This window comes from Equus quagga, chromosome 14 (genome assembly GCF_021613505.1).
Source record: "Equus quagga isolate Etosha38 chromosome 14, UCLA_HA_Equagga_1.0, whole genome shotgun sequence".
Lineage (NCBI taxonomy): Eukaryota > Metazoa > Chordata > Mammalia > Perissodactyla > Equidae > Equus > Equus quagga.
Genome location: NC_060280.1, coordinates 8,436,800 through 8,450,526, shown reverse-complemented (window position 1 = coordinate 8,450,526; position 13,727 = coordinate 8,436,800). Strand labels below are relative to the sequence as shown.

The following is a 13,727-nucleotide window of genomic DNA, read 5'->3' as shown; positions in this document are numbered from 1 at the left end:
ACACAAAAACCTGGCATACATTCTCAAAAACACTTTCAAAACTATCATCAATTTGTTTGAGCTCCTATAATTAATTAATAATTAACAATTACTGTTAATTTTGTTGAGAATCTGAGAGCCTGTCGTCACTGAGAGCCTGGTCTCCAACACGTCTTTCTCTGTGAAATCTGTCATATTCGCAGAAAAGTGTTTCTTCCTCATATTGAAATCTCACTCTTCCAGTCTTGCTACTCTAGCTGTGAAGATAAAGGTGCAAAAGAAAAAGAAATCACTAGTTTTTTACTTCCAGAATTATCTAAAAATCTTTCTTCATTCCTTCAACCCAGCCTTGACAACAAATGATGTAATTATTTTTCCAAAGCACACATATAATTGGGTTGCTTCTTAGTGTAAAACGTTAAGATCTTTCATTACTCCCCATTATGAACACTGAGTTTGTAGGCAGGCAGCCACATATATCTGTCTGTAGATCCAATTGTTCAAAATCAGAGGATTTTCACATTAAAATACCTGGATTTCCAAATTCTTCTGAAAAATTGTAAGAGCTAACAACAGTGGGATTGCATTTCTTTATGGTAAGAACGAATTAGAACTAAAGTAAATATTGCTGCCTCTCCTGGACACGGCATGAGCTTCAGAGTTCCACAATCCCCACCACTCCTCATAGTCCCCTGGAGCTAGCCATTTCCTTCTTTTTTTTTTTTTTTTTTTTAAAGATTGGCATGTGCTAACATCTGTTGCCAATCTTTTTTTTTTCTTCTCCCCAAAGCCCCAGTACATAGTTGTATATTCTGGTTGTAGATCCTTCTGGCTCTGCTGTGTGGGATGCCTACCTCAGCATGGCTTGATGAGTAGTGCCATGTCCGTGCCCAGGATCCGAAGTGGTGAACACTGGGCCACTTAAGTGGAGTGCATGAACTTAACCACTTGGCCACAGGGCCTGCCCCCGTTTTGTTCTTTTATTTAATTTGCCTGGCCTCTTTTGGGTGTTTGAGTTTATAACCGTTCATTGAGATTATAATATGAGAAATTCTTGTTAGGCATAAAGTACCCCTTGTGATCCTGGCCCAGTTGACCTTTCTGGTCTCATTTTTTCCTCCACGTGCATTCTGTATCATCCAGAACACCTGTGCTTGGTCAAGCTCTGGCAGGTGTTTCAGTTTATGGAATACCTGACCATTCTCTTTTATACCTGGTGAGCACTTGAGATCCTCCAATTGTGTAAATTGCTGCTCCTTTGTAAGGCCTTCCAATAAAGATCCTACTCAACCCTGCCCAAAAGTTAAATGTACACCCTTAAATTTCCCAAAGAACTAAATTTAAACTCTTATCATATACTTAAACTTCTATTGTAATTCTTACCATATGATGTCATGAATTTTAAGTTGGTTCTCAAAGACACTGGCCTCCAGAAAAGAACCTTGGCCTTTTCCGTTTTTGAGGGCTGACTAGTGTTACAACTGGCATCGAGTTTTGATTTACTAATGACTCGTTGAATTGAATCAGATTAAATTTCTGTTTAAAATTTTTAGATAGCCCTGCCAATTAGCTGAATTTTTAAGTGTAGGATTAGACTTTAGGAATTTTTAAGAAGCTAATCTTTGTCTAGTCATATGTAAACAATTAATTGAGAGAACAGAAGCTTTTCGTAGTAGCATAGCATTTATATAATGATTCCTACGTGGATGTATATGTAAAATTAGGCACAATGTGTATAAAAATGGAAAGAATGCATTTGTTGTTGAACTTCCTATCTTTTCTCCTTTGTGAAGCATTTGGTGCTTCTTAAACAACTGTCAATGACATAATAACTTCTTTTATAGACTTTAATTTTTAGAGCAGTTTTAGGTTGGTAGCAAAATTGAGCAGAAAGTACAACAGAGTGGTATACTTTTTACAATTAATGAACCTACAGTGAGGCATCATCATCACTCAAAGTACACAGTTACATTAGAGTTCATTCTTGGTGTTGTACATTCTATGGGTTTTGACAAATGTATAAGGACATGTCCACCATTATAGTATCATACAGCATAGTTTCACTGCCCTAAAAATCCTGTATGATGAATCTCATGATTCATCCCCCCCTCCTCCTTAACCCCTAATCATTTTCCTGTCCCTGGAGTTTCACCTTTTCCAGAATGTCATATAGATTGAATCATATAATGTGGAGCCTTTTCAGATTGGCTTCTTCCACTTAGTAATGTACATCTAAGGTTCTACCATGACTTTTATGACTCGATACTTCATTTCTTTTTAGCACTGTATAATATTTCATTTTATGGATGTACCACAGTGTATTTATCCATTCACCCACTGAAGGACATCTTGGTTGCTTCCAAGTTTTGGCAATTATGAATAATGCTGCTATAAATATCTGTGTGCAGGTTTTTGTGTGGACATATAAGCTTTCAGCTCATTTATATCTTAAATTTTTATTTGTCCACTTCACCTTTTGAGTGCTAGGCTTGACTTGCATTTCCAACATCATTTTATATTATGACAAAGATAATTTCAGATAATTCCGAATACTTAACATATTTTCTAGCTTTATTATTTAAGTGATTTCCTCATGATTTTACAGAGCATACCAGAATTCTACTGTGAGAAACCTTTTTTTTTTCCATATTTCTCTTTTAGTTATGTGAATATTCTTATGGCATTACAGCTTGAAGATTACACCCAAGTTTGCTGTAAGACCTGTTTTCTATGGAGTGGAATATATCTTGAAGAGGGGAAGGACAGGGCAAGTCCATTTTGAATTCAATCCTAGTGAGTTCAGTTGCTGTTGTACTAAACCATATTTGCTCCGTCTGAGACATGAGGTCCTATCGCAGAGTCCTCAGGAGAGGTTGATGGTACCAGAAAGAATGTTTCCCCTGTTCTTAATTTCAATAATTTCGATCTTGAAGAATGTATTTTTATCCTTTCTAAAGCCACTTCTAGTTAAATTTAAATACCTTGAATGTTCAATGAAATAATTTTGACAGAGATTTTTTTTCAATAAAATTTATAGTGAAACTAAAAGTGGCAAGAGGATACAGTGGAAACATTAATTCCATCATGGAAGGAGTGACTTTATTGTCTGCATATTTGAGCAGTACATTCTATATACCCTTTGGAAAAGGAAAAATATTAGTTCTTGGCAATTTCCACGTCTTCTTTTATATACCTCTTCTGTTTTATATCTGAAATGTCTACTTGATGTAATCAAGGGGAGTAGTTTGTCTCAAATTTTTGTGAAGAATGGGTCATTTAAACTACTAGTATTAAATTTTCAGTTCACTGCATATGGAGAACGAAAGATGCCATTTTCTCCATTTTTTTTTCTAGTTTTAGTAGGTGAGAGAGAATATGAAAATAATTCTTTATTTTAATGTTACCCTGCCAAAAATTGGGAAATAAATCAAATGCTGAAGTATATTAAATTCCAGACGTTGGTGAGCAGCCATGGGCCGGTTAGGACTGTGTAGGTGTGAGAGCCTGAGTGGTTTGATTTGAACTCTGTATGAGCTCAGTTTTCCATCTCAGAAAATGGAGATACTGTTACCTACCCAATTCGTGGTGTCGTTTTTTGAGAATTAAATAGGATAAGCCATATGAAAGTAAGTTTTGTGTGCCTAGAGCATGGTAGGCACTTACAATGTTAATTCCCTCCTTTCGCAGCCACCGTATGGTTCAGAAAACAATCGCTAAGTATGGCTTATGTGTAAGGCACTGGGTTTGGCAATGTGGCAGTATAATGATAAATAAGATCCTGGGTCTCTAAGTGTAGATTTTCGTAAGTATTACAAATAGAATTAGTCACCACTGTTCTTTTAAAGCTGTAACACCCACGACACCATAACTAGGAATAACATATGTGAACTCTGCAGCATATAAGTAAACTGAAAATGATCAACATAGTTGTGTGTCTCGATAACTGTATCTGGAGGAACTCTTGGATTTGAGGGGAATTGAAAGACATGAGGGTGATACTTGTTCGAGGGAAACTAGTCAAGTGGTCGAGTATTGGACTCTCTAAACCCCCAGATAACGGCTTTGCTTTCCCTGTTATTAATGTGCCGTCTAATACGATATCCACAAGCCACATGTGGCTATTTAAATTTAAATTGATTAAAATGAAATAAAATTTAAAAACTAGTTCTCCAGTCACACTCACCATAGTTCAAGTGCTCAATAGCCATATGTTACCAGTGGTTACTATAATGGGTAGCACGGATCCAGAACATTTTCATCACTACAGAAAGTTCTGTTGGAAAACTACTCTAAGAGTGAAGTTTAATTGGTGAAGATAGAAGTAAATTGTTTGCCAATCTTTCTCAGAGTTCTTGGACCCATAGCCGAAAAAATGAAATGTTTGTAAGAACGAGAGAAGGAAATCATTGGTAACTCAGTATATTTTCACTTGCATTGATGACAGTGATAGTAAATAACCTTTATTGAACACTGCCTTCTACACTTGAGTTACATTATTTAATTCGCACTCATACATGCATAGCCAACGAGATACATTTTTTCCTAAATGCGTCGAATAGAAGAGGAGACTGAGGCAGAAAAGCATTAAGTAAATTGCCCCAAGTATCATGGCAAGACGGTGATAGAGCTGAGTTTGAACTCAGGTAATTGGACTCCAAAGCCCTAGCAAGTGGTTAACATAAGGGGAAATGGATTGAATTAGAAACCTTTAGAAGTAAATTAAAATTTTCTTCTTATTGTAACCCAACTTGGTTGGAGCCTGAAGGAATGGGGAGGACACTTTTGGAATTCACAACCTTCTCTTGTACATTAATCATCCAATCTGTAAGTATTTTAGGGGCCATGAGTACATATCTTGGGTTAATCCCAAGATTGGGTTGAGAGATAAAAAGAAACATTAGGCTCTTGCTATTAGAAAAGTTAATATGCATGCTATTGACTACTTGCACACGACCCCGGTGGTTTATTGATAGTCATTTCTCATTTTGCTGAGACAAAATTTTGAATCCCACACCATGGATGCTGGAGTACAGTAGCGTGGCTCTTGCTAGTGAGTAAGTGAGCCTAAATTTCCACCCAATCTCAGTCCAGTTTAGTGACTATTCTCTGCTCAACATTCTGTATTCAGTAACTTTCAAAAATAGTTTGAAGGCGTGACATAAATTTTTTGGTTATGCTTTTCTTAATTCATGAGAAGCATTTTCTGTATAGTTATGCTATGAATCTCGCGAATTTTGCAGGCCCTGGTAACGTGTCCTTTGGGAATGTAAAATCTCTAATACAGAGCGTTCGCTTCTGCCCTCATGTTGATTATGATCTGGTTTGAGCGGTCAAGTCTACCAGTCATTCTTGCATTCATCAACCTGGTTTGGAGGACATAATATATAACAGTATTGTCTGCACAAACATATGTGTAAATAATTAAAGATAGTATGTAATTTAAATACCGTAGGAGTTCTTTGGAGAGTTGAGCAGTAAAAGGAAAACTAATGTGGACGATACATCAGATAAGCGATACGTGAAGGTTCTCCTTTGAATCCCCAGTTCTTTAGATCTGGAGTATTCTTCTCCATGTCTGTGGTCAAGTTTTCAGCTATTCAAGTATTCACTTCCATAATTACTCACGTTTTCAATTCTAAACCTCTTCTGTGAGATTTCCTTGGCAAGGTGAAATTTGATTTTATTCAATATATCAGTTTGTTTTTATTTTATTTCCTGATATTAAAGAAGAGATTTAGAGCTGGCTTTTTTCCTAGGATTTTCATGAAAACCTAGAGAAGTTAACAGATTTTTAAAAATCACAGAACTGGAAGAGATATAATTGCTAAGGTTTTCAGAATTTTATAAATATTTTTGTGTAAAATATGACAAAAATATTTTTGAGTTCCAAAGGTATTGAGTGCTGGTATTACTGAATCGTTTGTTCTTTAATTCAAGTGAAGTCAAACACAAGCTCTGAAACTCTTAGTTAAAAATAGCACAGCAACTCTGAGAAGACCCTTGGCACTTTGATTTTTGGTTGGTGTGCAACCGGGAAGAGTATTGGATCCTACAAGCTATGTGCTACTGCTCTCAGCCCCTGAGCACAGATCCTTACTTCTGGTTCTCTGTGATGGATTGTATAGGCGCTGGGTGTGAGGGTTCATTAGTCATTTGGACTAATGAGGATGACTTTTTAAAATTTTACCAGATAAAATGTTTCGTCTGGATGAATATTGGAAGCTTCCGTTCACATTGCTTGCAGTTTCCCAGTCTTCAGCTGACATGGAAGCGCTGACTCTAACAGCTCCAGAACAGAAACAAATCCCCCTTAAATCACTTCAACGCCAAGTTGTCAGATGAGTGTTACGCTGCATTCGTCTGCACTGGCAATTCCCAAGTTGTGCAATATCAATAATCAGCTTTCATTTTATTTGAAGATAACTTTCATGTCTTTCAATATGAATGAATTTTAAATAAATACTTAGATTCTGGTATATGGTATGGAGATGACTTTGTAAGGACCACAAGCTTGTAGGGGGAAAATGTTATTTTCATTTGTGTGCTCAGTGCTCGTCCTTTAAGCTCTTAAGGGGAGACTGAATGATTTGTGAGGGCTTATTGCTTGTGGGTGTTCTCTCAAAATGTGTCCCTTGGTGGATCAAGTATCAAATCAATCTGTAGCTTCTCCAGTGCAATATGGATATTGGATTCCTTGTTGCTGTACAAACCATCCACCTCGCGTCCTTTCGCATGCCCTTAGCTATGTCGAATATTCTACCGTTCCTAGGCTATAGTTCCCGTGTGCAGACTCATTCGTGGGCTTGAGGTGGTTTCGCAAGTCTTTTTCTGCTACCCAGGGATAGAGGTGATGGATCTTAAAATGGCTCAGTGTTTGCATCTATTTATGTTCTCTTCTTAAAGATGATCTTTGCCTTATTCACGTCATATAAAGCTTTATAGACTCACCTCTTGGAGATTTTTTTCTCAGCAAATCCTCTTTTTTTATGTTTTGGCTGACAATTCACTTAATTTGATTATTTAATCTGAAAATATTGATAAAATGTAAAAGTCCTCCAAAATCCTACTACTTGTTTTGGAATTATGTAAAATAAGAAGTAAATGATTATGCATCAGTCACCTTCCTCAAAGGTAATTACTATCAATTTGATGCATATCCTTCTTGAATTTTTTCTAAATTAACATTATATAAATAAACACAGTATTCATATTTATAAGACAAGATGTTTAAATGCAATTTAATTTTATATATGTCTATTTATATTGTGTGTGTATATATACATGTACACATACCAGTAAATGTGTATAAACATACACATCATAAAGTGAAATTGTGGTATATGTATCTGTTCGCAAATTATTTGCCTTTCCTGATAGGATATACTGAAAATCTTTATGATTCAATACATACCCTTTTTCTTATTCTTTTTAAATGATTGCATAGAGTTCCATTATATTTATATACTGCATATTATTCCAAAAGCCATCTCTTGACATGTTCTTATTTCTATTTTTTTCTATTCCATCATTGTTGCAACAAATATACTTAGACATATACTTTAAGCACTAGTGCTATTATATTTGTAGGCTATATTCTTAGACGTGAACTGCTAGATTTAAGGATATACTATTTTAATTTTAATAAATACTGACTAATTGATGTTAATGAATATTTTATAAAGGAGATACTATACTATGCTGTTTCTGATTATTTTTACAATGCATATAAGAAAGAATTTCTTGGAAGACCATTACTTAACCAAACTGGTTAAGGGGGTATTGCTATATAGGGAACCCCATACATGATTTATGTATCTATAGTGCCTAAAGTATATATCTATATAAATATTGTCTATTCATGCAAAAACTGTGATTATGTCCACCCTAAATCAAATTCAGTCGGCACCAAAGAGATGGATCTTTGCGGTTGGACAAACACAGCCTTTAAATGATGTAGTAACTGGATGTTTTAGCTTTGTAGCCATAAAACCCTTGGACATGAAGAAGTCTAGTGACAATCTGATGTTAGCAGGACTTCACCAACCCACTTAGGCTACAATTTCAGTTTTTATAACCATCGGTGTAAATGAGCTCAACAATGGACAACATTTTGGTTATATTTGCTGGTTCACAGTTAATAGAGGACACATCCTGTCTATGAATTAAATCACAAAGTTCTTCTCTCTTGATCTCTTTGCTCTTTGAGGCAAAGCTCTGTGTAGCCCAGATCAGCCAAATGCTTGGCTCAGTCTTTCCCATCACATAGAATCACATTCTACGACTTCAAGGAATGCCATAGAAACTGGTTGTATTCTGTTAAAGGAAAACACACACACATCTCTTTAGAATACTCAGTATGGTGCCAAGGGAGATTTCCTGGCTAAAATTTTATTTTATTTTATGAGAAATTTTTAGAAAGTTCACACCCTCCCTTATCTGATGCATTTTCTTATCCCAGAGGGTAATTGCTGCACGATGTAAATAATAGGTTTCAAGGTCAGATAGCAGAATTCTGACCAGAATTATTTTTATATTATATAATATAGCAATAGCCTATGTTTAAAAGGAAATAGCCTAGAAGGAAGATCATAGAATATTATTGTTAAAAGATTTTTAATATTTCCCCTTTCTTGGTATTAATGATGGAGACTTGTGATGTTAGATAATTCTGCTCTCTTCTGACTTTCTGATTCTTGTGTAATTTTTATAGTGTGTGTACGTATGCACATAAGAATGCAGGTATGTGTGTTACGTATATTATATATATTCATATACTGTATTTGTGTTTCATTCTTCTTTTACAAATGAGAAATAAGTTTTAAATACTTTGTGAGAAATACTAATACAAGACTTAGATGAAAGAGAAGGCCAAAAAAATAACAAAGAGGGGCTGGCCCTGTGGCCGAGTGGTTTAGTCCGCGCGCTCCGCTGCCAGCGGCCCAGTGTTTCGTTGGTTCGAATCCTGGACGCGGACATGGCACTGCTCATCAAACCACGCTGAGGCAGCATCCCACATGCCACAACTAGAAGGACCCACAACAAAGAATATACAACTATGTACCGGGGGGCTTCGGGGAGAAAAAGGAAAAAATAAAATCTTTAAAAAAAAAAAAAATAACAAAGAAAGAAAAGAGGCAATCTGAACCAAGGAAGGGACTTAGGCATCTTTACAACAGATACTGAAAAGGTGAGGCTATGTTTACAGGCATAGATTTTCGTAGGCTCTTAGTGCCAGGTAAGCTTCATTTGCATTTCACTTCCTTTTCTGTAGTTCTTCACAAACATATTTATGGACATGAGGTCTTTCGAAAGCATTTTGTTGAAAGCGTAAATGTATATTTAATGGGTCACTGTGATGACTTTGCCGGATATTCCATCAGACTGTGATTTCTCTGTTTTTCAGAGTCTGCCCTTGAAGAAGATTCCATGCAAAGCCAGCGCACCCTCAGGATCCTTTTTCGCCCGAGACAATACGGCGAATTTCTTATCCTGGTGCCGGGACTTAGGGGTAGATGAGACATGTCTGTTTGAATCGGAAGGTTTGGGTAGGTATTTTCTTCAGAATTTTAGCTGATAAAATATTATTTTGTTTTTGCCAGTCTGTCAGAACTAACTTTTGTGTGTGATGTCATTTTGCAGATTAACTTTAAAAAATGTGTAGTTTGTTGTAAACTTGACTTTGAAGGCAGAAAAATGCATTCTGTCTTACGATCGGTCACCTTGTGCGTGGAGGAATAGGAACATGAGGAGCACAATTCTTTCCAAGCTAAAAACAAGTATATACAGTGCAGAATTGGGACATAGGGTTCAATTTTACCACCAGGCTCCAACCTGGACTGGAGCGTGGCTACCTATGCTCTTGCCAGCCATCAAGAGCACCAGTGTCTTTTCACCTCTATAAAAGTATGAAAGCACTGTCTTCCATAGACTTATCTTTGTTGAAACTGGCTTGTTTATGTATGTATTTATCTATTTTTTAGTCAGTTCAAAATCAGGCAAGCAGGCAGGAGAGTGGGATACTTGAAAATGATGAAATAAAAGACAGACACCCAGTGCCTAGGCCTGCCCAGATAATTGTGGTTTTCGGTCTTGTTTTATTTTGTGATTGAATTTTGGCAAAGCCACTTCCAGACCATAGAAGGAGCTTTTGTATTTCCTTGGGAAAAAACATACACTGTTCAGTGTGTCGACATATTTGATACCCTACCATTAAAGGTTCAAATCTTCTACAGAGACACCACTCCAGGACAGCTCTAGTGTGGAGAATATTGAAATTACAGACCCATTCTAATGAACTAGAACCGAGTAAAGAGAGGAGGAATCTAGGGGGAGGAAAAAAGCTTTGGTTCTTTTGCCTGAGGCTTTAAAAAAATCAATTCACAAAATCAGATAACACCAAATATTAACACCAAAGTAAGCTGAGCATCCTTCAGAGAGAACAAGTATACAAATTGCCTTCCAAACAGTCAGAATGCCCTCTGCCCCAGGCCTCAGAAAGCAATATTCCCCTGCCACACCTAGGAAATTGATGGTAAGAGCTCAAATCTTACTCATTTTATATGCTTAAGGAAATGTGTATTTGTACCAAGAGGAGTTGACGTGATATTGGAAAGATTGTCATCAAATTTCTGAGAATTCTCTCAGCAGAGAAGAGAATTACGTGAATTTAGACTATGAGAACATTTTATCCCAGAAAGAAAAATAAACCAGAATAATTGCCCAGTAGCATTCGATATGCAATAGTGTGCTCCTGGAATGCTCCTCATGCAAATGGGCTTTGAGTGGCCTTGCCATTTCCTCACATCAAAGTAAAACAAGCTTGATGGAAGATGTGTGTATTGGATGGACCTCTTTTTTAGTCCGGCACTAATTTTACAAATAGATTTTACCTTTCAGATTTATAGGAAGCTAGGGGAGTGAGGATTACAGGAACGAGCATGGAGGAATTACTTGCTGAAAAAACTCTTGAAAGATCTAATGAATGTTCGCTCTTAATGTGTGGACAAATAACATCATGATTTATAATTCTGGACAAATTATATCATGATTTATGATTCTGGAGTGCCCCTGCATTGCTAAAGAACTGCCACATGGGAAAGGTGCTTTATTGTTTATCTGTTCATTGTACAGGGTTTCATTAACAGGGTTTCAGTGACTATCATAGGCCAAGTGGATTACTAGGAGCTATAAATGTAAATATGGTCTTGTCTCCATTTTCTCTCTGTCCATGAGTTCTTCCGTTAGCTGAAGTAATAAAACTTTCAGTCGGAATCCAAGAAGCTCGGATAGCTTTTTAAAACACCATTCAGGTAATAAGGAGTGCATTTTATCTTGAAACAATAAAGCCTAAAGCAACTTATATAATAATGATCCTGTTATATAAATACATACTCTTATGTAGCATATAAAGTTATGTCAAGAAGTATTTTGAGATGGCCTAGTTCTTTGCCTTGTCTGAAAAAAGCTGACTTTATAAAAAGAAAGTCCACAATAATTTATATATAGTAACTCTTGAGTATTTTGTTAAAACATCTTTGATTTTGATTATCTTCTTTGTTATAACTTAGCTTACACCTTGCAATTAAAATGTATTTATATATCCAAGAAAGTTTAATAGGACCAGGTTTTTAAGGCTATAAAAATTTAAAAATAATTTTTAATGCTGCCAATCCCAAACTAAATCAAATGTTAGGCTTTCTAGTTTGCTGCTCAGTGAAAAGAGAAATTTGAAATTTCTGCTGCTCAGAATAGGGCACGAGGTGATGTGTAATACGCCCTGTGGAGACGGAAGAAGGGAGCCAATATAATAGCAATGACTTTAGGATTATTCAGAGAAAGGCAACAGCTGTGCCCATAGATGTTAATGCTAATCAAGAGGAAGGACAATGAGAAATTCCATTTCCCCAAGTGGAGCCCTTTCTCCTTGGAGTTTTCTTATTATCCCCTGTGGGTGAGGAAGTGATTGAGTCGCTGCTGATGGCCGTGGACCCTGCATTTCCAGAATTGACTTTCTCACAACAATCACACTGTGTACTCGGCTTGATGTCTTTTCACACTTCACTTTTGAAAGGGAATTTAGGGCAAGGGTTTTTTCTTTTTTCCCTACCTCAAGATTTCATTTCAGTAGCGCACAAGATGAAGAGCATCCTTTGTGTCCCAGTGTTTTGAACAGCAAATAAAATGAAAAGATGCCCTGATGAAGGGGAAAAATCTGTCTGAATGAATGATAAAGTAGATCACTGTCCCGAGTGTGTATCAAGAGGCTTCTGTCTTTGGCTGTTCAAAGATCTCTGCCTGCATAAAGCATTCTTATCTTCACAGCAACTGATCTGCTGCCCTCTGTTGTGGTGCTTTTTGGTGCAATTATTTGCAAGAAGGTCTGGATTCACAGCTCACTCATTCTGTTCTCTTTCCACAACAGCTAATGACAAGAAATCTCCGTGGGTGGGGAAGGTATGCCAGGGATGAACTGCAGAGTGTGGATGGCAGCTTATTCCATATGCTTCTCTCATGCTTCTTGTCTTTTTGATTCTTGGCAGATAACTTTCTATGCCATATGATGCAATCACACACAGAGTATAACCTGCAGTTTATCTTCTATAACATTCTTGAGAGATGTTTTTCCTCTGTGAAAATGTCTGTTCTTAGATCATAAGTTCACTAATATCCTGAGGAGTGTCTTGAAAATGACCCAATAGAAAAATGGATAAATATCTTCAATAGCATATTTATAAAAGACTCAAAGAATCCAATAAAGATATAAAACTGTTAGGCATCTTAGTAATAAGGTAAATGCAAAAAAAACCTCTGGAAAATTAGCAAAGATTAAGAAAATTGTGTATTTAGTGTTAAGTACATAAGAAAACAGGATCTTCTATATGTTGCTGAAGAAAATTGGAAGTTGGTATGCCTTCTTGGAGGGCAATTTGACATTATGTATCAGAGACCTGAGAGTGTTCATATCTTTTTCTCAAGTTGTCCTATTTCTAAAAGTTCATTTGAAAGAACTATATAGAGATAGGCACTAGAATGTCCGTTGAAACTTTTTTTTACAAGAGTAAAAAAATGGAAATGGACTGAATCTATGACATTTGGTGGTAGCTTAAATAAACTATAGTTATCCATAGATGCCAACCAAAAATAATATTCATAATATTTTTGAGACTATTTAAGGATATTGGAAAATTATGATTACTATGAACAGGAGATCAAGCATTTATATCTAGTAAATAACAGTAAAATATATTCAGAATTTGAAAGTAAGATAAATAGTAATTGCATTGTAAATGATAGCATTTTCTTCTTCAGTTGCCTATTAACACACATTAGACAGTAAACAGGTATGGCATGTAATCTGAAACATGAACAGTTAATTTTAATTATATTAAGATACAATGTGAGCCAATTTGCATAGGGAATTATTTATTGACATACAATTTTAGACATCAGTGTATTACGAGGGCAGTTTCGCACTGTTGAGGTTAAACTGACATGTCCAGTGACTATAGAATTGTATCCTGCTATAGGAACAGAGGACATAGATCCTTGTGTGCTTTGTGGAGCACACTTTCACCTTCTGGGCCCACGTGTGATGCTCACCTGCAACCCCCACTGTTCAAACCATGCTGTCATGTACAGGGAGTGGACGTTTTCCTTTTCATGTCTCTGATTTATTAAGATTAATAATTGGTTTCACTGGATTCCTTAGAAATATGTAGGGATGTGCTTTAGGTTAAAAAGATGAACAT

At 36.3% G+C, this 13,727-nt stretch overlaps 1 protein-coding gene across 4 annotated transcripts in view; it reads left to right on the top strand.

Moving 5' to 3' along the window:
* The window catches only part of GAS2 (growth arrest specific 2), a 126,607-nt gene that overhangs the window by 38,380 nt on the left and 74,500 nt on the right, over positions 1 to 13,727 (top strand). For all 4 annotated transcript variants that reach the window (XM_046638498.1, XM_046638497.1, XM_046638499.1 and 1 more), the window contains exon 4: positions 9,383 to 9,524. In XM_046638498.1, the coding sequence (XP_046494454.1) occupies positions 9,383 to 9,524 (142 nt within the window). The remainder of the gene's footprint in view (positions 1 to 9,382; positions 9,525 to 13,727) is intronic.